General features: G+C 46.6%; 1 protein-coding gene across 4 annotated transcripts in view; it reads right to left on the reverse strand.

Moving 5' to 3' along the window:
- CNTFR (ciliary neurotrophic factor receptor) overlaps nucleotides 1–26,218 on the reverse strand; it is a 320,677-nt gene that overhangs the window by 120,544 nt on the left and 173,915 nt on the right. For all 4 annotated transcript variants that reach the window (XM_081942084.1, XM_081942086.1, XM_081942087.1 and 1 more), the window contains one exon: nucleotides 10,540–10,621. In XM_081942084.1, the coding sequence (XP_081798210.1) occupies nucleotides 10,540–10,621 (82 nt within the window). The remainder of the gene's footprint in view (nucleotides 1–10,539; nucleotides 10,622–26,218) is intronic.

Below are 26,218 nucleotides of genomic sequence, written 5' to 3' on the forward strand. Positions count from 1 at the left end.
AAAATAAACCCAGGATCCGTCATCAATCGTAACTGAAGGATTCTGGGGGAAACGAACCCACAATGTTTTTGTAACTGAGGTCTCTCCTTTCTTCTTTAAAGCAGGGAGGAATAACAGGCGGGAAAGGCTCCATCAGGGATGGGGAACCTTTTGGGCACCTGGTGCCAGAAAGCGAGCGCTCGTCTGGGCCACAACCTGGAAGAGGGGCTGCCCAGGGGCCATGCGCCCCCCCGAAAATGAACCTCTGGGTCTGGCACATGTGGCATCACCCGCTCCTCTTCCAGGTTCCTGGCATGCAGCAGTGCGCGAGGATCAGTTGGCCAGCGCACAGCGGAAAACGGAAGACCAGCTCTTCCAGCTTCCGGCCCTCGCTGCCTCCCACACAAAGGGCAGCTGGTCATCGCATGCGCATGCATGCAAAAAACCTGGGAGAGGAACGGGCAGTCCTGTGCGTGCCAGACAACATGGCTGCGTGTGCAACTTCGAGCACGGGTGCCATAGGTTCCCAATCATGGCCCTACATCACCCCAGACAAAGAGCTGCTCCGCCTCTTCTTCAGAGCCTCCAGTGACGGAGCTCCCACAGCCTCCGAAGGGAAGATGCTCCATGTTCCCATGATTAATTAACAGACTAACAAAATAATAGAACTTTGCACAGCGTCCTGCGGGCAACTCCTCGTCCACATCAGAACATCAGAGTTGGAAGGGACTTGAGGTTCTTCTAAGCCAGGGGTGTCCAAACTTGGGAACTTTAAGACTTGTCCAAAAGTCTTAAAGTTCCCAAGTTTGGACACCCCTGTTCTAAGCCAACAACCTGCTTGAGAAGGAGATTCCATATCATTCCAGACCATCAGGTTATCTAGTCTCCTCTCCAAAAACCCCAGTAATGGAGCACCCACAACTTCTGGAGGAAAGTCATTGCACTGGTTAACAGAGCTGGAAGGGTCCTCGGAGGTCTTCTAGTCCAACCCCCTGCTCAGGCAGGAGACCCTATCTCATTTCAGACAAATGCTTGTCAAGTAACCTCGTGTTGGAGGACCCACAACTTCTGGAGGGAAGCCTTTCCACCGATTAATTAGCAGACGAACAGAATAACAGAGTTGGAAGGGACCTCAGAGGTCATCTAGTCCAACTCCCTGCTCAGGTAGGAAGCATCAGGTACACCATCCCAGGCAAATGGCTCTTCTTAAAACCCTCCAGTGTTGGATCATTCACAACTTCTGAAGGCAAAACATCAAAAGCAAAGCAAGCAAGGGGCGAAAGGTACCCTAGACCCCTTCTGAAGAAAGAGGACCACGAAGTCCCACATGAATCGGACACCCCCAGGAGGACCCAAAGAGGCGGTCACGAGGGGTGTGTGTGATCCTTTCCATCCTCCACCCGGCCCTCCTGGGAGGTAAACAAGGAGTTGGAGAGTGTGGGGAAATGGCAGTTGTGATCCATGAATCAGGTGGAGGTCCCCAAAAGCACCATGTGTGAGACCGAGCTGCAAATTCCACAAATGGAGGAATGAAAGGACACCAAAAGGAAGGAATGGGTGCGTGACAGGATAGAGATGTTCCAATGACTGAGGGATGCCCCAAAGAAGAGGACGTATTGTCCAGGCAGCAGAAAGCAAGACAAGAAGTAACGGATGGAAACTCATCAAGGAGAAAAGCAACCTGGAATTAAGGAGAAATTTCCTGACAGTGAGAAAAATTAACCAGGGGAATGGCTTGCCACCAGAGGTTGTGGTTGCTCCATCACGGAAGAGATTGGACAACCATTTTGTCTGAAATGAGACCTTCAAGGAACCTTCCAGCTCTGTTATTTTGTTAATTAATCTTTGGCAAAACGAAGGATTGGTTGGAAGAAATCACGGAGCGGAGGATAATATTGAAACCAGAGTTATGTTGATTAGGGATATTAGACCCAGAGATGGATAAGAAATACCAATATATAACATTACACGTACTAGCCGCTGCAAGGATTGCCTTTTGCACAAAATTGGAAACAAAAAACTACCACCCTCCTCCCCAAGATGAAATGGTAATTAGGAAGACCCTGGAGTGTGCTGAAATGGACAGGATGGTCCTGGAGTTAAAAGGAAGAGAAGAGCCGGACTATTATAAAATTTGCAGTAGGCTGTACAAGTGGCTGGAGAATAGAAGCCAAAACAAGAAATAAAAGTTTTGAAAACCATCGAATATACTACGAAGAAAAATGTATATATGTAAGATTTGATTATATGTACTATACTACTATACTAAGAGAAGGCAATAACTGAATTGTAAACTACAAAACCATAATATATCCTGGTTTGCTGGTATGGAAAGCTGTAAAAGTATATTATATAGTTAGGTTGTTTGTGTTTCTATCTGTTTTGTATTTGTTGTTCCTTCTGCTTTTTAAACTTGAAAATGTTTAATAAAAATTATTTAAAGAAAAAAATCTGCCGAATGGTTTGGCTCTGGACGTTATGGGTTCTCCATCACTGGAGGTTTTTAAGAAGAGACTGGGTAGCTATTTGTCTGGAAGGGTAGAGGGTCTCCTGCTTGAGTAAGGGGTTGGCTAGAAGACCTCCGAGGTCCCTTCCAACCCTGTGATTCTACATTCTCACTGCAAGCTCCAAAATTTTCACAGAATGTAGAAGCTGAAGAAGCTTCTTTGATGGGAAGCGACACACCTTAAAAAAAACACCATTAAATCCAGTTGCCTTGAAAACAGAAGCATTTTCGTTTTTAGGCTCCACTGTTGGGCAGCTTCCTTGCTCCCTTTGACTGGGGAGATTACGGAAGGTTTGCCAGTAATTCATTTTGCCTGGGCTGAGCAGCTACGTGCAACCCCCTCCCGACCCCCCAGCCCCCCTCCACCCCCCCCGCTGACTTCTTCGGCCTTCTTGCCCCAAGCAAAGGAGGATCCATGTTAACGCAGGAGGAAGGAGCCCCCCTCAGGCCCACCTGCCCCACACTTTGCTCTGAACGGAAGGAAAGAGCTCTGGAATCGAGTTTCCACAGATGCCTTTGGCTGCCTTCCAAAAATGCTTTGCAACGCAAACAGTCTGGAAGGAAAATGTTTACAGCAACTCCGCAAAATTCTTGATCTCTTAATTGAGCATAATCCCTGCTACTCGTCAAACGCGCGGCTTCCCCACAGGCGTTTCATTGGACGGGGACGGAGAGGGGCTCGGGGCTCTGCGGGCGTGCAATGTCATTAATTAACCACAAATGGGGAGAGGAGGGGGGGACACAACTAAGACGCAAGCAGAGCCATGAAAGTAGGAGATGTCACTGGCGACTGTGCTCTGCGCCCAAGGACGTGTTTTGGTATGTGCCCCCCCATCAGTCTCCAACCTGGTGCCCCCCAGATCACAATCCCTAGCTGCGATACAGCTAGTCCTCGTTTAGCAATCACAACTAGGTGGCTAAGGGGAGCCGTCACTAAGTGAAACTGATGGTACTCATGAACTGACCTCAGCTGCCCTTCGCTTCACAGACTGGGGACGTTTGTAAAAACGAGGATTGGTGGTGAAGTTCCTTTTTCATCACTAAATGAAGCACTCAAAGAGGTCGTAAGTTGAGGACTACCCGTAAAAACGTTTTCCTGACTGGCTGACTTTTTCTTTAAAGTTATACTTTTAAATCCTGGATGCTGATATAAATATACATATACAGTGTGCGTGTATATATATATATATAAATATAAACAACGGAGAACTTCTGTACTACAGACAAATTCCTTGTGTGTCTAATCACATTTGTTCTGTTCTATTCCATTCCATTCCATTCTTATTTCTATTCCATTCTATTCTTATTTCTATTTTTCTCTTCTCTTCCCTGTTCTCTGTTCTCTTCTCTCTATTCTATTCTATTATGTTATTCTTAATATTGTATATTGAAAATCCTATTCTATTCTATATTCTAAATTCAATTGTATTCCATTCCAATCTTATTTCTATTTTATTCTCTTCTCTTCTCTGTTCTATTCTATTCTATTATTCCCTATATTCTATTCTATTCTATTCTATTCTATTCTATTCTATTTTCTCTATTCTATTATTCTATTCTCTATATTCTATATTATAAATTCTATTCTATATTATAAATTCTATTCTATTCTATTCATATTTTATTCTGCATTCTCTTATCTTCTCCTCTACTCCATATTTCTATTCTATTCTCTCTTCTCTATTCCATTCCACTCCATTCTATTTATATTATATTTTATTTATATTCTATTCTCCATTCTCTTCTCCTCTACTCCATATTTCTATTCTATTCTATTCTATTCTATTCTATTCTACCCAATCTACCCCCCCTCCCTTTATCAATTCTTCCAGGATGCTGTGACTGTTTTCCACTCAAAGGAGGTTCCTCTAAATCAATATATATATAATCCTGGCCTGAAATCCAAGTGTAGCTCCTTGGAAATGCATCTCGTTGCTGAAGGGCTGCATCCTTGCTGAGTGGGTGAAACTCCTTCCTTCCCACTTGACATGCCAAAGACAAAGACCCCTCCCGGTGGGCTCTTTTAACCAAAGGCCAGAGAGCAGAGCTAAGAAGCCTCCATCCAGGAGACTGAAAAGGGGGCCGGTGTGTGTGTGGAGAGGCTTCCAAGCTGACCTTCTCCCTGAAATGCTAGTTTTCTACCTGTGTGTGTATGTCAGGAGTGAAATTCAGCAGGTTCTGGAGAACCAGCAGCGAAAACTTTGAGTAATTGGGAGAACTGGCAAACGGCTGGCCCCAGGAGTGGGGATTTTGGGAATGGGGATTTTGCAGTATCCTTCCCCTGCCACGCCCACCAAGCCACACCCACCAAGCCACACCCCCAGAACCAGTGTAAAGAAAAATTGAAATTCACCCCGGTGTGTGTGTGTGTGTGTGTGTGTGTGTGTGTGTGTGTGTGTGTACCCATGTGGGAGGGAGTGGAGGTCAAATTGGTTGGAAACAGATTTATAGAAGTTTATAAATTGTGGGCCTGTATCACAAGTGGCGAAATTGTTGTTATTGTTGTTGCTGCTGTTGTTGTCGTCCTTATTTATCAGTATTCAAGTACAGGCAGCCCTCGCCTTACAACAGTTTATTTAGTCCTTGTTTAGCAATCACAGCTTGCTGGTTAAGGGGAGCCGTCGCTAAGTGAAACCGATGGTGCTCATGATCTGACGTCAGCTGCCCTTTGCTTCACAGGAGGGGGGGGGAGGTGTAACAGCACTGAAAAAAGTGACCTCTGTCACTTTTTCACACTTTGCAGCATCCTCATGGTCACGTGACACTTGGCAACTGACTCATATTTATGACGGTCGCAGCAGCCCGGGGCTACCTTTTGACAAGAAAAGTCAAGGGGCAAGCTGGATCCACTTAACAACTGTGTTACTAACTTAACAATTAAAGTGAATCACTTAACAACCCTGGCAAGAAAGGTCATAAAATGGGGCAAAGCTCACTTAACAACTGTCTCACTTAGCAAGAAGAATTTTGGGCCCAATTGTGGTCATAGGTGGAGGACTGTACCTTGACAAATTGATGACAAATTGGTTCCAAACAGATCTGCAGACGTTTACCAAATGTGTGCCTGTTTTGCATGGGAGGAAATTATTATCGCTGTAATATATTTATCCCTCTTCAACTAGGAGGGACAATCAGTCTGTATGTGTTTTTGTCTTTTTTTTAATGCACTTTTTTATTAATGTTTTCTTCAGCTTATTTTTGTTTCTGTAATATTTTTTTCCCTTTGGAGTTTGCATTTTAATTTTCGGTATAATTTTTTTAAAAAATTGAGAAACATTAAAAAAGCAGCAGCTTTCTTTCTGCAGTTTGCAAAAGGATATTTTTTTTTCCTGCTGTGGATGTGAGCCGGAACAGAGGACCCTGGTGGAAACCACTATAACTGAAGCTAGTATCTAACAAAGCCCAGCTGTTGAGGGAGGCGAAATCCTTCTATCTCTTGCTGTTGTGGCCCACCAGTGGCCAGCAGAGCAGGGGGCAAACTCAGATAGTGAGGAGGTTGGGGAGGAAGATGGACCAGTCCTGGAGTCTGGGGAAGGCTCGGATGAGGGCTCTGTGTCGGAGGCAGAGAGGGGGCCAGGGCCATAAGACAGTTCTCAGCTGCCTTCAGAGTCTGGCATCAGTGAGGCAGAGGAACAGGGGGAGCCTGTTCCCAGTGAGCACATGCGCAGAGCTGCCAGAAGGCAAGAACAATTAAGAAAAAAAGGGTGACTCGGGAGTAAGGCTTGGAGGTGACTGGCCCTTCCCGTAAGACATAAAAGGGGAGCAAATGGACGTGAGCCTTTGCAGGAAGCAACTTTGTTCATTCTGGTCGGTTCAAGCTCTGAGAAGCTCCGTTTGACTCTGTGCTCCGTTTGGCCTTGCAAAACTGATTGGCAGTTAGGTCTCTGTCAGTGTTTCAAGGGAGAGAAAGGTGGGTGCTTATCACCATTACCCTGAAAGACTGTGGCAGACTTCTGTAGGACTCTTCACAGACTGTTTGTGACTCCTTACGGGCTGTGAATGAACATAATTTGCAGCCGCCTAAATAAAAAGAAGGTTTTTTGTTGGGACTAAGCGTGAGATTTTTACCGTCTCAGGAAGCCTCGGTCAGAACAACTGCATCTTCAACAGGAGCATCTTCCGAAAGGCCCCAACTGCAGATCGTAAATTCAGGGGGGCGAGGGGGCTCCTAGATCAGATTTTCCTAACCTCTGGTGGCCCCATTGACCCCGGGGAGAGTCTGCTGAAGCCTCCTTCTCATTAAAAAACATCTTTCCACGCACACAATAAAATATATAGACGCAGACTGCCTTACGAAGGAAACCAGGGATGCTCAAATGCAGCTGATAGCCCATGTTCAATATAGTAATATATGTGTATCTTTATTAATCCATTAAATCAGGGGCAAGGCAATAAATACGTTTAAAATGTAGGCGGGTTAAAATTTAAAAAAATTGGAGCCTAGAGGAAATAAATTGCTTCGCTGAGTTATATTCGTTATTGAATGGAAGGCTAAATTTCCGTTAGAGGTTAAAGAAAACAAAGCCACGGGCGTTAAGGGATTCCATCTTCCCCATTGACTTTGCTTGTCCCAAGGTCGCAAAAGGGGATCACGTCACCCCGGGGACACCGCAACCGTCATCAATATGAACCAGTTGCCAAGGGTCTGAATTTTGATCATGTGACCATGGGGGTGCTGCATTGGTCGTAAGTGTGAAAAACGGTCACAAGTCACATCGTTCAGGGCCGTTGTCACTTTGAACAGTCACTAAATGAGCAGAACTAGCATCCCCAATCTGTCCACCTGGGCAGGTGGGCGCAAGAAGGTTATTCCTTTCCAATGGAGCTGCTTACCTCCCGCCTCTCTGCTCTCCGGGGAGCAAATCTAATTATTATTTAAAGGTGAGTTAATTCAGCCAAGGTGTGGATCAATAACGGAGAATTACTCTTTTAAAAATGGAGAAATCCACCCGCCTGGTAGAAGGCACGATGACTTTGGGGAGGAGGGGCACTCAATTACAGGGACCGGATCCTGATACGAGCGTGGGAGGAGGAGAACAAAGGCCTGTCCATCACCTGCTTTTCACTTTTGCTCAAGAAGGCTGAAAGGTACCAGATGAGCTTCTGGCTGGGGATTATGGAGGTTCAAATGTAAAGGTATAACAGTATCCCAGGTGTGGCCTTACCAAGGCCTTATAAAGTGGTATTAACCCTTCACGTGATCTTGATTCTATCCCTCTGTTGATGCAGCCTAGAACTGTGTTGGCTTTTTTGGCAGCTGCTGCACACGGCTGGCTCATATTTAAATGGTTCTCCACTAGGACTCCAAGATCCCTCTCACAGTTACTAGTTGAGCAAGGTGCCACCTATACTGTACCTGTGCATTTGTTTTTTCTTGGGTTTGGCTAGTCTAGTGAACAGAAGAACTGGGGGGGACATGATAGCAGTCTTCTGATATTTGAGGGGCTGCCACAAAGAAGAGGGGCTCAACCTCAAGGAGAGAAGCAATCTAGAACTAAGAATCAATTTTCCGACAGTTAGAACAATGAATCAGTGGAACAACTTGCCCCCAGAAGTTGTGAATGCTCCAACACTAGAGGCTTTTAAGAAGAAATTGGATAGACACTTGCCTGAAGTGGTAGAGAGTTTCCTGCCTGAGCAGGGGGTTGGACTAGAAGACCTCCAAGGTCCCTTCCAACTCTATTATTCTGCATTCAGTTGGCAGGCAATGATCTGAGGGCATTGTAAAGCCAGAGTTGTTTTGCACCAGAAAGTATCATCTGAAGCTGCACAAGTCCTTACAGGGAGTCTTCGTCTTACAAAAGTTCATTTAGTGACCTTTTGAAGTTACAATGGCTTTGAAAAAAGTGAATTACGACCATATTCCACACTTATGACCGTTGAAGCATCTCTGTGGTCACATGATCAGAATTTGGACGCTTGGTAACTGACTCATATTTATGACGGTTGCAGGGTCACATGATCAGCATTTGCAACCTCCTGACAATAGGGAAGTTAGACTCGCTTAACAACTGTGCCGCTAATTAATGCAATGATTCATCGTGGCAAGACCGGACATAAACAGAGGCAAAGCTCAATCATGGTCTCACTTAGCCACGAAGATTTGGGGCCCAATTGTGGCCATAGTCTTCCCATCCAAGGAAACTGGTCTTTGCAAGCCCCCCCTCCCCCCCGCATTTCTACAGGACCCCATCCGCACATTGTTTCAATCTGCTTGTTCCTATTAAGCTCTTGTTCATTATTACTTATTGTTATTGCCGTTTTATTAATTTTACGATATACGGCTGGCTTCTGCTGCCTCTTTGGACAGACCAAGGGAGGGAGGGAGGGGGAGACCCCGTTCCAGCTGCTCCTTTGTAATTCCTGGGGCCAAGGCTGATTGTTAAGAGTTATGACAGAGCCGGATGACACATTAAATGAAAAGCGGTTAAAAACTGCGATAATAGAACAGGCTTCAATAAATAGCTGGGGACAGTTATTTACACCAATCCAGGCAGCTTGGCTAATTTGTTATCTTCAGCTGGAGGGGGGGCTGCACCAATAAATAACAATAAACCCCCAAGAAGCATAATTTCCTCTCCTCACTTTTCTGCAACAGACGCCTGGAAAGATGTTTCCCTGGTGGAAAGCATCTGTCTCACACACACACACACACCTACCTGTGCTGCAGTGGCCATGCCGAAGACCCCAGTTACCGTAAGGGGCTCAGTGATTTTTTCCTCCCTATTTAAGAAACCTCTAGAGCAGGGGTGTCCAAACTTGGGAACTGTAAGACTTGTGGACTTCAACTCCCAGAATTCCCCAGCCAGGAACTTTAAAACTTGTGGACTTCAACTCCCAGAATTCCCCAGCCAGGCTGGCTGGCTGGGGAATTCTGGGAGTTGAAGTCCACAAGTCTTACAGTTCCCAAGTTTGGACACCCCTGCTCTAGAAGTTTAGACCTCATTTCCAACCTATACAGATTAACAGTTTGAAGGGACCTTGGAGGTCATCTAGTCCAACCCCTTGCCTAAGCAGGAGACGCTACACCATTTCCGACAGTTTGTTTTTCAAACATGTACAAGATAAACAAGTATAGGTATGAACATAAACATGAACAAAGGAAGTTAAAACAGATACATGGGGACAGTAGGACAGGGACGGTAGCCACACTGGTGCGCTTATGCACGCCCCCTTTACGGACCTCTTCAGAGTAGGGTGAGGTCCATGGTAGACAGTTAAGGTTGAAGCTGTGATGGTTTGAGGATGTCTGCTTGGGTTTGTTTGTTTGTTAAAAACCTTGCTTACTGAATAAAGGAGGGGGGATTTTAGGGTAGCTTTAAAGTTTTTCCAGCTGTGAAAGTTTCAAAAAGTTTTGATTCCCATTTCAAAGTCTTTTGCCAGCCGGCGAAGGTAGTGGTCTTGCAGCCTCCTTGTTTTAAAAAAAAACTTTTATATCAGTTTATTGAAGTAAAAAATACAAAGAGAAATTAATATTAATGAATAATATAGAAACGGCTAGTTAGTATGTACTGCTGCCTAAAAGGAAAACGTTTGAGTTTATAATGTTGTTACCTTTGGTGCTAAAGAGAGTTGGAAGCCTTTGCCTTTTTCTTTCTATTTCCTTCTTTCTGTTTTCTCTTTTTTTCCTCCCCTCAAAATTTTCTGTTGCTTTTTAAAACTTCTCTTTGTATTTTACACTTGGATAAACTAATGAAAGTGGCATTTTTTCAAAAGGTCTTGTGCCCTCCTGGCCAGAGGCTTTGCTAAACATTGTGGTGTTGTCCTGTTGTTGTTGGGACCTCTTCTGCACAGAACCCAGGACTCATTACAGAGAGTCCTCGACTTTCGATCGCAATTTGGGGAACTTCTCCCCAGAACCCAACAATAGGTACCCATAGTCCTCGACTTATGTCCACAATTTGGCACCAGAGCGTCCTTTGACAAAATGGTCTTTAAGTAACCCCCCTCGAGGCAGAAGTGGCCAAACACCCCAAAGACTGAGAAGCAGGGGTGCCTCTTTTTGGGGGGGGGCTGTGAGAGAGGAGGAGGAGGAGGAGACCCTGACTACTCACCTTGCTGGCTGTGCTTCTGAGCGTAGATTACCACCATGGCGGCAAACACCACACAGCAGGCGGTGGGCACAGGGGAAGCCATCTGGGGAGACAAAGAGACATGGAAGCCGGGGGTCAGTGGAGCAGGAGACTGGTGGGCACAGCAGAGGGCAGAAGGGTGGAAGGAGGAGAGAGGGGCACCACGGCCACCCCCAGGGTGGAGGTGGACCACGGAGCGAGAGGGGAAGGCTAGGCGAAGGAGGATGGGCCTTTTCCCTCTTCATAGAAGGATTCCAGTCCTTGTGAAAATGCAGAAGCAGGGGACCCCCCCCTCCCCCGGTGGGCGGATAGGAAAGATGCTGCAACTTCCTTCCTTCCTTCCCCTTTCTTTCTTTCTCCTTTTTCTTTCTTTCTTCCTTTTCCTTCCTTCTCTCACTCCTTTCTTTTCCTCCCTTCCCTTCCTTTTCCTCCCTTCCCTCCCTTTCCCTTCCATCCCTCCCTCCCTCCCTCCTTTCTCCCCTCCTTCCTCACTGTGGTGCCTTGGGGCAGCTAATAAGAATTTAAAACCAGAAAGCCGCCTAATTAAAAAAGAGATTGCAATCAGTATCCATCAATGAGCCCGTGTCAGGGGTCCAGAGAGACCATTCATCTGGAATCAATAAGAAACAACAGCCAAGCAACAGGAGGAACCAACGAGGATTCTCTAACCACCCAGCCCAAGTGCCCGAGGGGCAACCAGGCGTTGGTCCTTCTGGGAGTCCAAATGGATCCGGACCATCCAGACCCGGGAGTGGGGGGGGATGCTGAGCCACAAGACCTCGGCCATGGACCAGAAGGGGGCTGACCTTAGAGGTGTAGAGCAAAAGGTCCCAGGAGGCCTTTGTGTATCTTGAGTCACAGTATGGGCTCAATAGGAATCCTGGGCACGGGATACAAGCCACAGTCTTATTCCCATGCATCATGAAATGGTTACACAAATGATATCAATCATGTTATCGGCCTCCTGCCAAATCTTGCGACACGCAGGGACTCATCATAATAAAACACAGAAAGAAAATAGTATAAATCAAGAAAAAACAGTGTACTCAGTAATGATGAATATACAAGGGTAAACATGGTAATAATTCCCAGTGCCCATTCAGCCACAAACCTTAAAAATAATCCCTTCTTTGCCCTACAGGACAAGAGTTGGGCCAGCCTACCTTCTACAGCAGTGTTCCTCAACATTGGCCACTTTAACATGGGTGGACTTCAACTCCCAGGACTCTGCTGGCTGGAATTCCCCCCCCTCTTTCAGTATTCGGAGGTCTAGTTGAGTGTCTTCTCAACCATGGCAAGTTTGAGATAGGTGGACTTCAACTCCCAGGACTCTGCTGGCTGGAATTCCCCCCCTCTTTCAGTATTCGGAGGTCTAGTTGAGTGTCTTCTCAACCATGGCAAGTTTGAGATAGGTGGACTTCAACTCCCAGGACTCTGCTGGCTGGAATTCCCCCCCTCTTTCAGTATTCGGAGGTCTAGGTCAATGTTTCTCAACGGTGGCTACTTTAAGATGGATGAACTTCAACCCATCTTAAAATGGCCAATGTTGAGGAACACTAGAGGAATTTGCTCCATAAGTTGAGGTCCCCACTTCACTTCTAGAGACCCATCAATCTCAATTCTCCCATATAATGAACCCCAAGAGCTTCAATTGAGAAGAGCACCCCAGAAGGTTGATTCTCACTAGAGGGGGAACTCCTGGAGATACCCGAGGGCTTTCAGGATTAAATCCAACTGCTGGAATGGAGACAAGAATCCAGCAAGCACCAGCCACGATGCCTGCAACGCAAGACGCCATAAGGCTGGGTTTTTCCCCATCACTCTTCAAAGACAGCACCTGGTTGTATGGCTGAGGCATATGGCATAATTCACAATGCTTGTGCAACACTGCGATGAGGTAGTGAGCTGCCTCTTTCCCCCTCCCACGATTCCAAGTAGACATAACCCAGCAGGTCCACCCAAAGGGTCATAAAGCCCTTTACAGAATGCTTTGGTTCCCACAGTCTATGGCAAAACTGTGTCGCACAAGGCCTAAAATTGTTTGTGGCACCTCCAGAACCCATCCTGCAATTCCAGAACCACGTCATGAGCATATTTTCCCCTTATTTGGGGGATCCAGGCATCAGAAATTTATTTTTTTATTCCCTTGGGGTTCACCCTCCTTCACACGAATAACACCCCATATGGAACATGTTTCAAAATCAACGCCTGATGCACCCAAGAAAGAACACAAGGAAAGAGCAACGTATCGTTGGTGACAGCAAGCTTCTTATCAGGATGTTAGTACCACTTTAAAATGTCCTGGTAGGGCCACACTGGGAATAGTGCATCCAGTTTTGGTTGCCACAATATAAAAAAAGATGTGGAGACTCTGGAAAGAGTGCAGAGAAGAGCAACAAAGATGATTAGGGGACTGGAGACTAAAACATATGAAGAACGGTTGCAGGAACTGCGTATGTTTAGCTTAAGAGAAAGAAGGACCAGGGGAGACATGATAGCAGTCTTCCAATATCTCAGGGGTTGCCCCAAAGAAGAGGGAGTCAAACTATTCTCCAAAGCACCTGAGGGTAGAACAAGAAGCAATGGGTGGAAACTAATCAAGGAGAGAAGCAACTTAGAACTGAGGAGAAATTTCCTGACAGTCAGAACAATTAATCAGTGGAACAGAAGTTGCCTCCAGAAGTTGTGAATGCCCCAACACTGGAAGTCTTTAAGAAGATGTTGGATAGCCATTTGTCTGAAACAGTATAGGGTTTCCTGCCTAGGCAGGGGGTTGGACTAGAAGACCTCCAACGTCCCTTCCAACTCTGTTATTCTAGTCTATAGCATCTCATCTCTCCCTCTCTCTCAAACCCACACCCAGTCTATTTGCAAAATAAAGACACAAACTATTCCTCCAACACATCAAAAAGCAAGATGAGAAATAATGGATGGAAGCTAACCAAGGAGAGAAGCAACCTAGAACTAGGGATAAATTTCCTATCAATGAGAACAATTAATCAGTGGAACAACTTGCCTCCAGAAGTTGTGAATGCTCCAACATTTTTAAATAAGAAATTGGACAACCATTTGTCTGAAAGAACATAGGGTCTCCTGTCTAAGCGGAGGGTTGGACTAGAAGACCTCCAAGGTCCCTTCCAACTCTGCTCCTTCTGTGATACTTTTGGAGGGGACGTTGCGAGAGACACAATCCACCTCTATGGCCATCTGGCTAGTGGACAGTTATTCTGGTAGAAAACACAAAGACAGAACAGCTGTTCCTTCTCTGCTGGGGATTTGATTGAGAGACATAAATCAACGGAACACCTGGAGAAGGAGGAGGAGGAGAAATGAGGGGATCATGGATCTTTGCATTATTGAAAGGGTTCCCCCCCCCCCTGATGGACTGACTCAACTTCTCCCCACCTAAAGTACTCAAGGGGGGCTGAGGAAGACAAGGAAGTAGGCCAGGACTCTCCAACTTTGGCCACTTTTAGACGTGTGGACTTCAACTCCCAGAATCCCCCAGCCAGCCATGCTGTTTTGTATGCATACACACACAGAACGCACAAAAACTAGGCCGAGCTTCAATCACACCATGCTGTCTATCTTTGATTTGGTTCCCTGCACCCTGGTGTGCGTATTTCTTGCTGAGACAGGCTCACCTCGGAGAGATGGCATGTTCAGCTGTAGACCCCTACAACAAAGCAAATATGGCAAGGAAGTCGGTCACTTGGGGGTTTCCTGGTGCATAGAAAAGTTACATCTACGTCAGTGGTGGGTTTCAAAAATTTTTAGAACCTCTTCTGTAGGTGTGGCCTGCTTTGTGGGAGTGGCTTGCCGACCATGTGACTGGGTGGGTGTTGCCAACTAGTAAAATGTGGTGAAACTCGCTTAACAACGCTCTTGCTTAGCAACCAAAATGTTGGCTCAGAAACTCTGGCATTTGAAGCACGCAAGTCTTAAAGCTGTCAAGTTACAAGACCCTCGCACCCCTAACCCTTTAGGAAAAAAAAACCCAGGGGTGTTCAAACTTGACAGCTTTAAGACTTGTGGACTTCAACTCCCAGAATTCCTCCTCCAGTCATGTTGGTTCAGGAACTCTGGCATTTGAAGCACGCAAGTCTTAAAGCTGTCAAGTTACAAGACCCTTGCACCCCCAACCCTTTAGGAAAAATAAGCCCCAGGGGTGTTCAAACTTGACAGCTTTAAGACTTGTGGACTTCAACTCCCAGAATTCCTCCTCTCGCTCTTCATCTTGATGATGTGCGGACGGGCAGGGGGGAGGGAGCTGGAACCGGTTCTAAACGGCACGGTAGATTTGTGGAACTTCTTCTATAGGAGAGGCTAGAAGTGGTAGGAACCCAACCCTGAGTTGTCCTGTAGTCCATTAAAGGTGCAGAAGCATCACATGTCAACGTGTAAACATACCTCAATTAAAAGAAAGAATCCTTTACTGCTACAAAAATACTAAGCTGATGTTTCAAGGAGTTGTAATCTTCTGGCTGGTGGAGTTTCTTGTAAAAAAAATGCAATATGTGCAAAGCACAATAAAACTGGTCAGATCTGCGTTAAGAATAGAATTTGGGACCACTGGCCTCATCCTTGCAATGAGAGCCACCTGTGACACATTTAAGGTACCACAAGGTCAGAGGTCAGCTGCTGCCAGTTGGGACCGGTTGAGTTCTGACCAGTGGTTGGGCTGCCCACCTGCCCTGGGAACATCCTATACAATCAAGGTTTGGATGCCGCACGCATGCGCAGAAGGTGCAAGAGGCAACTGGACTTTCTGGTTTTTCTTTGAAGAGGTTTCGCTTCTCATCCAAGAAGCTTCTTCAGCTCTGACCTTGTTAACTTCAGCTCTGAGTCACAAGTCCCCTTTTTCAGGTAGGTCATAATTTCAGTCATTAAAAGCAACTGGTTGTAAGTTGAGAGCAGCCCGTAACAACTGAGCTGGGTGAAGTAAGTTCTGAGCTTATGTCTGGACTCAGTGCTCAGTCCATGAAGCACACTAAAAAGAGACTTTATTCATGGGTGAGGGGTTTTATTTGCGGGTGAGTAGTTCTCTGGGATGGAAATGCAGGGGGATTGTCTACTCTCCCTCCCTCCCAATTTTGTAGCTTGAGGATGTTGGAGGTTCAAAAGATCTCTGTGGTCAAGAGCTGCTACGGCCAACTTTGGGTTGTTGGTTCTTCTTCTCTTAAATCTAGTGAGTTGCAGCACCCTCTACACTCATCTATCACAGTTGTGCTGATATAACACAACAAAGCTATATCAGGACAAAAATCAAATAAATAAAGAACACAACGAGGAGAGGTTCATAACAGCTCAGCAAAGGCTGGGGGGCGATAGAAGGTGCCATAAATCACAGGATGGGGAAATAGGCAGACACAGCTGAAGTACCACACTTCACACCCTGGAGATCTCACATTTGCACAACAGTAAAGCATCTGAAGGCAAGGGAAAGAATGGGCAGGGACTTGTCAAAGAGAGTGACAGCCAAGCTAGAACTAATAGTGAAAATGATAAATCAATGGAACGGATTGGCTCCAGAAGTTGTGGGTGCTCCATCCTGAGGAGTTTTCAAGAAGAGACTGGACAAACACTTGTCTGGAATGTTAGAGCTCAATAGCTTGAGCAGGAGATTGGACTAGAAGACTTCCCAGGTCCCTTCCAGACGTTCCGTTCCATTCTATTTTATTAGCATACAATGAAAAGGTACAGGAACTGGGCAGGCTAGTCTAGGGAAGAGAAGGCCCAGGGGAGACAGGATAGCAGTCTTCCAATATTTGAGGGGTGGCCAAAGAGAGGAGGGGGGGGTCAAGCTATTTTCCAAAGCCCCCGAAGGCCAGACAAGGAAGAATGGATGGAAATGGATCCAAGGAGAGATTCAACCTGGAAATAAAGAGAATTTTTCTGACAGTTAGAACAATTAATTGATGGAACAGAAGTTCCCTTTGGAAGTTGTGGGAGCTTCATCACTGGAGGCTTTCAAGAAGAGACTGGAGTGCCATGTGTCAGAAATGGTGAAGGGTCTCCTGCTTGGGCTGGGGATTGGACTAGATGACCTGCAAGGTCCCTTCCAACTAATCTGTTAATGTTCTAGGTGTTTAGAGTTGCCCTTGTGGTTTTGCTCAAGATGCCCGACTGATGCAGGGTGTAGCATCCTGGTTGCTAAGGACAACCACCTGGACAGGAGGAGCATCTTCGCAGCATCTGTGCCGGCTGCCAATTAATGCGCGAGCCGATTCTTTTCTGCTTTTAAACATGAATTCCAACGACTTAAATGAAATGCAAAGGAAGCAGGAGGCATCACACCAAAAACAAGAAGACGACAAAAAAGGAAGAAAGAGAAAGGAGAAAAACCTAGCAAACAGCGGTGTTTTTAAAATCTGCATTAAACCTTGAAGCAGCTAGAATAGCATTGATCAGCCTTCTGATTATGCAGAAAGGGAATACGCACCATTGATCCCGGATTGTAAATCAGTTTGGCATGGTTTTTCCACAGTAATTTTTGCCCCCATGCTGGCTCAATAGATCAATAGTTTTTTATAGACGGTTAAGATTCCAAATTTTAGGCATATAATTCAGAATCACATTTGCATTCTCTAAACCGCATTACTTTCCCCTCAAAACTATATCAATCAATTTAAGAATATTAAATGGAAACAGGACCACAGTGAGTCAGACACTTCTGCAAATTTTAAGCTTCAAATATACTGGAATGAGGTTGGAAGCAGAACCTTTCTGCATATATTCTCTCAGGTTTCCAATAAAGACGAAAACAAATCTTTTCTTAATCTCCTCCTAATATCACAAACATATTCCTTAATCCTGAGCTGTCATGATGAGATATTTTGCCTCCTTATTCCCAAATTCTTGCAAATAAACTAACATTTTAACTCTCAAGATTCTTCTACGTGTATTCTAGATGGTCTGTGAATATTATATATTTTCTTCGGAGAGCAGGCGTCAGAATTTCATTTTTTAAAATGTGTGCCAGTGTGTCTACAGAACAAAAGTGACAATAAAGGTTATCTTATCATCTCATCTCATCTTATGTCTTCAATATTTAATTCTCTATTAGAAGAAATACCCGAGGACAAAATTCAAAACTTTGTTTCTGATATTAAAAATTGCCAGTAACTTAGAATCTTATTCTGAATGGACCATCTTTACCACTTCAGACCTGGTGCAGGTGCACCCATCTTAAAGGGGGGAAGTTTGAAAAATGCTGGTTTAAACTTTACTGCAGGGTTTCTCCACACTGGCCATAGATTTCAACTCCTAGAATTCCCCAGAGAGAGAAGGCTGGGAAAACAAACTGGCTGGGGAATTCTGGGAGTTGGAGTCCATACATCTTAAAGCGGCCATGCTTGGGAAACGTAGCATATAAGTCTGGCTTCCTGGGTCCTGCACTAGATAAATCATCTGGGTAGATAAAACCTCCTTCTTTTCTTCAATAAAGAAACTAATTTAGCTCAATCAAACCTGCAAGCCACCAGCAGAGTAAGCCAAGTCTTGAATAAGGGATTAAGTGTCTGGAGAACTGAGATTCACAGCCTTTGCTAGTGCGCAGCCTGGCATCACCCACACCTGGTGGGGGTTTCCCTCCCCCCCCCACATCAAGACCACAACACTTTCATCCATAAAGACATTTCTGTTGATGAAAGCAATCTGTTGCTATGGAAGAAGAAATCCCACTTCATTCTAAGAGGCTGGTCGGCTCTTAAAAAATCAGACTCCCATCTAGGATGCAATTTTCTAGGCACTCAAGCAGAATGGCAGGAGAAAACAGAATAACAGGGTTGGAAGGGACCATGGAGGTCTTCTAGTCCAACCCTCTGTTCAAGCAGGAGACCTAGACCATTTCAGACAAGTGGCTGCCCCAGTCTTTTCTTAAAAACCTCCAGTGATGGAGCACTCAGAACTTCTGGATGAAAGTCATTGCACTGGTTAATAGAATAACAGGGTTGGAAGGGTCTTCTAGTCCAACCCTCTGCTAAAGCAGATCTAGACCGTTTCAGACATGGTTGTCCAGTCTCTTCTTAGAAGCTTCCAGTGATGCAGCACCCACAACTTCTGGAGGCAAGTTGCTCCACTGATTCTTCTCACCATCATGAAATTCCTCCTTAGTTCTAGGTTGTTTCTCTCCTTGATTAGTTTCCATTCGTTGCTTCTTGAGTTCTGGTGCTTTGGAGGATGGGCTGACCCCCCTCTTTGTGGCAACACCTCAAATATTCTAACACTACAATCTTGTCACCCCTGGTCCTTCTTTTCACTAGGCTAGCCATGCCCAGTTCCGTTCTTCATAGGTTTTAGCCTCCAGTCCCCTAATAATCTTGGTTGTTCTTCTCTGCACCCTTTCCAGAGTCTCAACGTCTTTTTCATATTGTGGCAATTCTGGATGCCATATTCACAACATTTGGAACATAATATTCCAAGTGTTCCAACAATATTCCAACTCGGCTATGTTTTGCCAGGCACATTCCCCACACCCCACCCCAAATTCACCCCCCTTGCCCGCTGTCACTCGGAAACCCATGTTTTCCAAACACCCAAGGCCTCCGTTGCTTTGATTGAAAATGTCACCTTGCTTTGGCGAAGCAGCTGAAATGAAACACCTCGCGTCTAAATGTTTTACTTCCTGTCAATTTGTAGCACTCTAAATTGCTTTTACTGGCTCGTTTTAAAAATAATCTTCCCGACTTATTCAGAATGAAGTGACTGGCGTAATTGCAAGCCCAAGTACGAGAGACAGGAGTCCCATGGATAGAGACAGACAGAGGGGTTTTTTCAGACACAAGAGAATGGCATGCTGGCAAAAAGCTGGAATGGAGCACTCAATATCAGTTAAAACGACACCGATTCCTATTCACGTATAGAAAGAGGAGAGCAATCTGAACTAGGAGGAGGAGTTAAATGTGTCATTGGTTTGGCATCACTGCATTGCCACAAGAGACCAAACTCCAGCCTTCCTTCAACTCCATCGACCCTAATCTATGGTAGAATCAATTTGGTTTTCATTGTTATTTGACAAGATACTTGGGTAGTTTTTGTCAGGCCTGCAGCCCTCTTTTCTTTTGGATCTTCGGCCTGCCACACTTTCTATTATTCTACTATGCATTTTCTATTGTGGGAAAATGGGAGGGGGGATTGTATGGAGTTAGATGATATGTAGCCATAACAAAAAAAAATTCTAGAAAGCCAAGGTCATCCTTTGTCTCTGCACCTGACCGGAACTGGATGGGTGGAACTGCCAGCATGGCAGTGGAAGATGGGACCATGGGATGGGCTTGTGGGTGAGGGGGCAAGATCTTGAACCTTCAACTGGTTGGGGAAAACCAGGAAGCTTTCAGATTCGGGTTTTCCCAGATGGGCCAACGTGGCTCTCTTCATAAATTGGAACTTTGAGGAATCCTTTGCCTCGGACTCTGATTTACTTTTGGATGCTCTTTGGAACATTGACATTTTTGTTAAGTCACTAAGTCATGTCCGAATCTTCACAACCCATGGGCTCCACCATGCCAGTCTCCCCATCCTCCACTGTCTCCCGGAGTTCGCCCAAATTCATGTTTGTTGCGTCGATGACCCTATCTACCCTCTCGCCCTCTGCCGCCCCCTCCTCCTTTTCCCTTCCATCTTTCCCAACATGAGGGTCTTCTCCTTCCAAAGGGTTGAATCCAAAGAGAGGAATCCTGGCTTCTCATTGGGGGGGGGGCTAAGTATTTGAGCTTCAGCGCCTTCCAAAGGGTTGATTTCCTTTAGGATCAACAGGATGGAAAGTCCAAGAGACCCTCCGTGGTCTCCCCCAGCACCACAAGTCCAGAGCATCCTTGTATATCCGTGGCAGTAACAAACTCTACTATGCTTTGAACTCAACGAAAGCTCCTAGTTATTTGCACCTTGAAGTCCTTGACTTCCAAATATTTGTGTTTAGTGACCATTTCAAGTTACGACGCCACTGAAAAAAAGGGACTTATCACTGCTTTTCACACTTACCGCAGCCTCAGGGTCCCATCACATGATCAAAATTCAGATGCTGGGCTACTGACTCATTCTTATGACAGTTGTAGTGATCCCCTTTTGTGAAGTTCGTGGGGAAGCCAGACTCACTTAACGACCATGTTACTAACTAAACCACTGCAGGGATCCACTTAGCCACTCTGGCAAGAAAGGCTGTAGAATGGGACAAAATCACTGAACAAATGTATCACTTAGCGACACAAACTTTGGGCTCCATTGCGGTCGTAAGTCGAGGACGCCTGTAAGCGTTTTGGCAATGCATCCACAAGAAAAAAAGCAGGCACAGAGACCGCCAAGAACCCAACCGTGCGTGTACAAGGGGGAGGTCTAGGGCTGGCGTTTCCATGGGGCGCTGGGGGACCCCTGGCCTTTTGCTTGTGAGGGTGGGCTTCTGAAGAACTGGCGGTACAAACTGAAGAAAGAAAAGTGGAAAGCAGAGAAGCCGAGAAAATGTCTGCCGAGAAATCTTTAATCATCGCAAACAGCTCGCCTGTGATCAAAGCTCTAGAACAGAATGGATCACGCTCCTAAAAATAGCTCCTCTCCTCTGGATCCCAGCACCTGGGTCTGCGGACGGCTGGGATTCACGGAGGGGGAAGAGTCACAATTTTATATTCAGAGCCCTGGGTGGTCAATATACAGATTAACAGCGCTGGAAGGGACCCTGGAGGTCATCTAGTCCAACCCCCCGCCACTCAAGCAGGAGAACCTACTACACCATTTCTGACCGAGGGCAGCCCAGTCTCTTGAAAGCCTCCAGGGAGGAAGCTCCCACAACCTCCGAAGGCAACTTCTGTTCCATGGGAGATGTGGTTGTGTGGTGGGATCATTGGCTGAAGGCGAGGAGGGAGGGGGTCAGAAGATATTCAGGTTCAGAGTCTTTTGTGGGGGGGGGAACATTTGAGGCCAGGTCTACATCTGCCGTTTCCCAAAAGACAGCAGACCGTCTGGGGCGATTCTTGTAGTATAGGCGATCAGCCATAAAGACACCAACATAAGCCATTCTCGGAGCTGTTCTGGGGGCCGATGGTTGCTCACAAGTGGGGCTTTGAGCCAAATCTTGAGCCTGGCCCTGGCTGGCAAGCTGCAGAAAAACCCACCCATTGGTCACGCTTTTCTGCTGCTGCCGATGCGCCATTTCCGGTTCAATCCAAAGAATGCCTCCCTGAGCTAGGTGGTTTTCTTGCAGATATTTTATGAGCCAACTAGGGGACATTAACAGTGTTAGAAGGGAGTGGGGCTTGCAGAGAGGAGGAGGAGGAGGAGGAGGAGGAGGAGGAGGAGGAGGACGTGGTGTCCTTGATGCTCTCTGAGTTTGGTGGTTTTCTTGCAGATGTTTCATTACCCAACTGGGGAATATCACCAGAGCTTTGGATGAGCAGGTGGACACCTGACAGAAGCAACACACAGCTGGAGGATCAGAGTCTCCCCCAGAAGTTACAATGGCCCCTTGGAACCCACCAACCCCCAGGTTCTCTTGCAGAAAGTCAGGCCATAAAGCCAGCAAGAGGCAGCAGGTACACAGCTGCCTTGCTTGGTCCAGGTTGTGGCTAAGTGGCCTTCCTTGAGTCCTCTTGCGAGCGTCCCTCGCTCTCTTCCCAACTGTCGGCTGAACCTCTTCCAAGGTTGATCTCACAGCTGTCTCCGCTCTTCAGCCTGGGGTCTTTCCTGCTTCCTTCCCCGGACAAGGGGGCTTTCCAGCCAGCTCACATGTTGCTCCTCGACAGAGCTATCTCCCCCAAACTTGCTCTGGTGAGGCAAGCTGGACGTGCGTTGAGGCTTTACGGACGTGTCCATTTGAGCCCTTGCAGATGTCCTAGGCAAGCAAAGGCCACGCTGGCTGGGGATGATGGGAGGGGAAGTCCAGCACATCTGGGGAACATCGAGGAAGGCTGTGTTCCTTCCAAAGTTTCATGACTTGTCAACAAAGCTGCTAGGTTCTGCTGTGTATTAATCCAAGGATTAATGGCCAATAATTACTTCAACTGTTGGAGCGATTCTGAGAAACTGGGACAAAATGATCTGGATCTGCTTGAAACGCCCCCCCCCCCCTCCTGTTCGTTGATCCTGTTTTGGCCTGGGGAGTATCCCTCAAGCTCTCTGCAAAACTCCTTGGCTCTGAATTCAGGAGAGAAAGCAAAGCTGGAGGAAACCTTCTTCTTCCTTGAAGACATTTCGCTTCTCGTCCAAGAGAAGCTTCCTCAGTTCTGACCACGTACCCAGGGATCCAAGGGACGAAGAGGCAGCAGGACTCGGAGTTCTGACTCAGCAGGAAACTCAGGTTGAGATGAAAGAAACTGGGCAAAGAGGGATTCTTCTCAAGCTCTCCAGACTCTGAGAACGGGTCCCCCTTAAAGGTGTGGACCGAAAAGAGATTTAGAGCAGAGAAAAGTAAGCCTTTCTTTGCACAGGTCATCCTTAAGCTGCAGCATCCGTTGCCACCTGAGGTGGAGGTGGTGCCACTGACAGGTGGCTTTGACAAGAGGTTGGATGAGTTCGTGGGGCTTATTAAACGTTAAGTGTTATCTCCATCTGACAGGCACCGGCCTCCACATCCCAGTTGCATTGAGGTGGGCGAAGCAATGTCTCCACAGACGCCTGATCAGAAAGCTATCAAGGGAAAACCCAGAAGAGAACCGGTAGCGGAAACTTTGAGCAGTTCGGAGAACCAGCAAATGCCACCCCTGGATCGCCCCAGGGTGGGGGGGGGATGGGGATTTTGCAGTATCCTTCCCCTGCCACGCCCACCAAGCCACACCACACCCACCAAGCCACGCCCACAGAACCAGTGGTGAAATATTTTGAATTTCACTACTGTCTCAAACCCGGTGTCAGGGCCACCATCCTGCTGTGCCAGCCATGCTTCACTAGTTGCCAGTCTGCCATATGCAATAGGGAGGAGCTGGGATAACGGGAGTTGAAGCTACTCTTTTGTGCTGTTCTATGAGAGCCACTGGCCATTCCTAAGTCAGGCCATGGAATGCAACACCTTCCAGGCCCCCAAACCAGGGACTGTTACCAGAACAATCCGTTTGAATGTAATTGGACAGTTGGAGATAAGCAAGGGGGAAGGTGGGAAGAAGGAATAGTTACTATAGTTTTCGGACTATAAGATGCACTCCCTCCCCCCAAAGTGGGTGAAAATGTCTGTGCGTCTTATACAGTGGATGTTGCTGAAGCTCTGCACACCTGCCGGCTCCCACCCTTCGGCCTACGCTTCCCAGCAATTTGCCTCCTTGCAGCAAAATAGCCTGGTCGGCTTCAGCACAGTCTGATTTAGCACGAGCAGCTGATTGGTGGTTGGACCAGCCTCCCGGAATAATGGTAATCAGCTGTTCCAGTTGGTGGGGATTGCCACTGCCCACTGCTGCCTGGGACTGACCAAAAATAGGACGCATGGAGGCAGAAAATGGGGCGTGCAGAGGCAGCGATAGGCGGCAATCCCCGCAGCCTGGAGCAGCTGATCATTGGTATTCTGGGAGGTCGATCCAACCGCCTATCAGCTGCTTGTGTTAAATCAGCCTGTGTTGAAGTTGACCAGGCTGTTTGCTGTAAGGAGGCACATTGCTGGGAGGCAGAGGCAGATTTTCTTTCTTGTTTTCCTCCCCAAAAGCCAGGTGCGATTTATAGTCCAGAGCATTTTATAGTCTGAAAAATACGGTAATCAAATGCTTTGGTCCCAAAAACCTCAGATCCGGCTTTGCTTCTTTGTAACTACTTGGCTTTAGTATAGTGTACTTTCATTAAGACGAGATCTAGGAGTCTTTCTTTTCTAACTGACCAGGCTGGGACAGCTGGCACAAGGATTGTCAGCTCTTTAATGCCAAGCCCAGGGTCTTTAACTGCTAAGCCCCCTTGGAAAACTATTGGAGGAACTGAAATAAGCCTCGTCTTGACCCCGAAGGTCTCCAACCCCAAGATGTCCGATATGGATTTTAATTGATCATGCCAATTTCAGGCTTGGATTAAGATTTTTGCTCCTGAAGGACAACTGCAAAATCTTGTCTAAGCAGCACATTCTACAGGACATGGATTTAAAAAAAAAACATTCCAATTTATTTAGCTACATTCCTAAATCTCATTTTTGTTCAGAGGTATCTAAGCCAGCCTCAAATGCAATTCATATAAGCAAAATAGCAATAAAGCGGCACCATTGGGCAACGGTATCTAACAATGAAAACTGGCAAATTGATTACAAATTCTGGAATTCAAATCCACTTTTGCATCTGTGTGTTTTTCAGTTTTGAGCAAAGCTTTCAAAAAAAACCAAATAGGAAGTATTGGATTGATGCCGTTATGGTAGTTAAAATATTTCATTGCTGTTTGAATGGCACCGCATTGGATCTTTAACTTGGAATTTTGGATGAGGAAGGAAGAGAGGGAGGGAGGGAGGGAGGAAGGTGATGGGAGGAGGGAGGGAGATGGGGGAGAAAGAAGGAAAGGGATAGTAGGGAGAAGGGAAGAAAGAAAGAAATGAAGGAAAGTCAAGAAAGTAAAGCGATGGGAGGAAGGAAGGAGAGGGAAATTTCCTGACAGTGAGGACAATTAATCAGTGGAATGAATTGTCTCTAGAAATTGTGGGTGGTCCATTACTAGAGGTTTTTAAGAAGCAAATGGAAAACCATTTGTCTGAAATGGTGTAGGGTCTCCTGCTTGAGCAGGGGGTTGGACTAGAAGACCTCCAGGGTCCCTTCCAACGCTGCTACTCTGTTCAAGTGGTGCCTCTCGATGACCTCGCTGAACCTCTTGGCCGAGCCCACAGATGAGGGATTTCTGCCCGCTGCTTAAGAGCTCCTTCAAGTTGGAGGCTGCAAGAGCCCCAAGCATCTTCAGCTCAATTAACCGAAGGCCAGAAGCCTCCGCTGATTAGCATATGCAAGGTAAGGGCTGCCCCCTCCGCGCGGGAGGCCCAGATGGTGCCCATCACTTGGCCAACCTTGGGTGACCTTGGCAAGCACCACAGAAGGGGAGCATATGCAGAAGCAGCCAGGGTGGGACCGGGAAGCTGGGAAGAACCGGAGGAGGCTTCCAAAACTCATCTAAGCTGAACTCCCACTCGGCTCGGGAAATTTGGCCGAATAGCAGCGTTTCTTCCTGAGCAACAAAGGATTATAATTCCAATAGCCAGATGCCTGTTAAAAGCATCCTAAAGAGGCTGGACCTCAAGGTTAAAGAGCCCTTTGGCACCGCGATGGGATTCGCTTCAAATGCACAAGTCAGGGCAAGGAGTGAGCCAGACGGCACCACCCACTGAGCTGGCAGGGGAAGATCAGCACCAGAAGATGCCCATGTCACACCTGGTGGTTAGCCCATCTGGCTCGGTACTCTTGATGAAGGTGCGAAAGTGGCTGGAGACTCAGCCAGGAGGAAGAAAAGGAGGAAGAGGAGGAAAAGAAGGAGTAGTAGCAGGAAGAGGAAGGGGAAAAGGAATAGAAGGAGGGGGAACAAAAGAGGAGAGCAAAGAGGAGAAAGAAGAAGAGGAGGAGATGGAGGAAGATGAGGAGGTGGAGAAGGAGGGAGGAAAAGAAGGAGGAGGAGGAAGAAGAAGAAGAGGAGCAGGAAGAGGAAGGAGATGAGGAAGAGATGGAAGAGGAGGTGGAAGAACCTGAGGAGGACAAAGAGGAGAAAGAGGAAGAAGTGTAGAAAGAGGAAGAAG

This window comes from Natrix helvetica, assembly GCF_964273705.1.
Source record: "Natrix helvetica genome assembly, chromosome: 2".
Lineage (NCBI taxonomy): Eukaryota > Metazoa > Chordata > Lepidosauria > Squamata > Natricidae > Natrix > Natrix helvetica.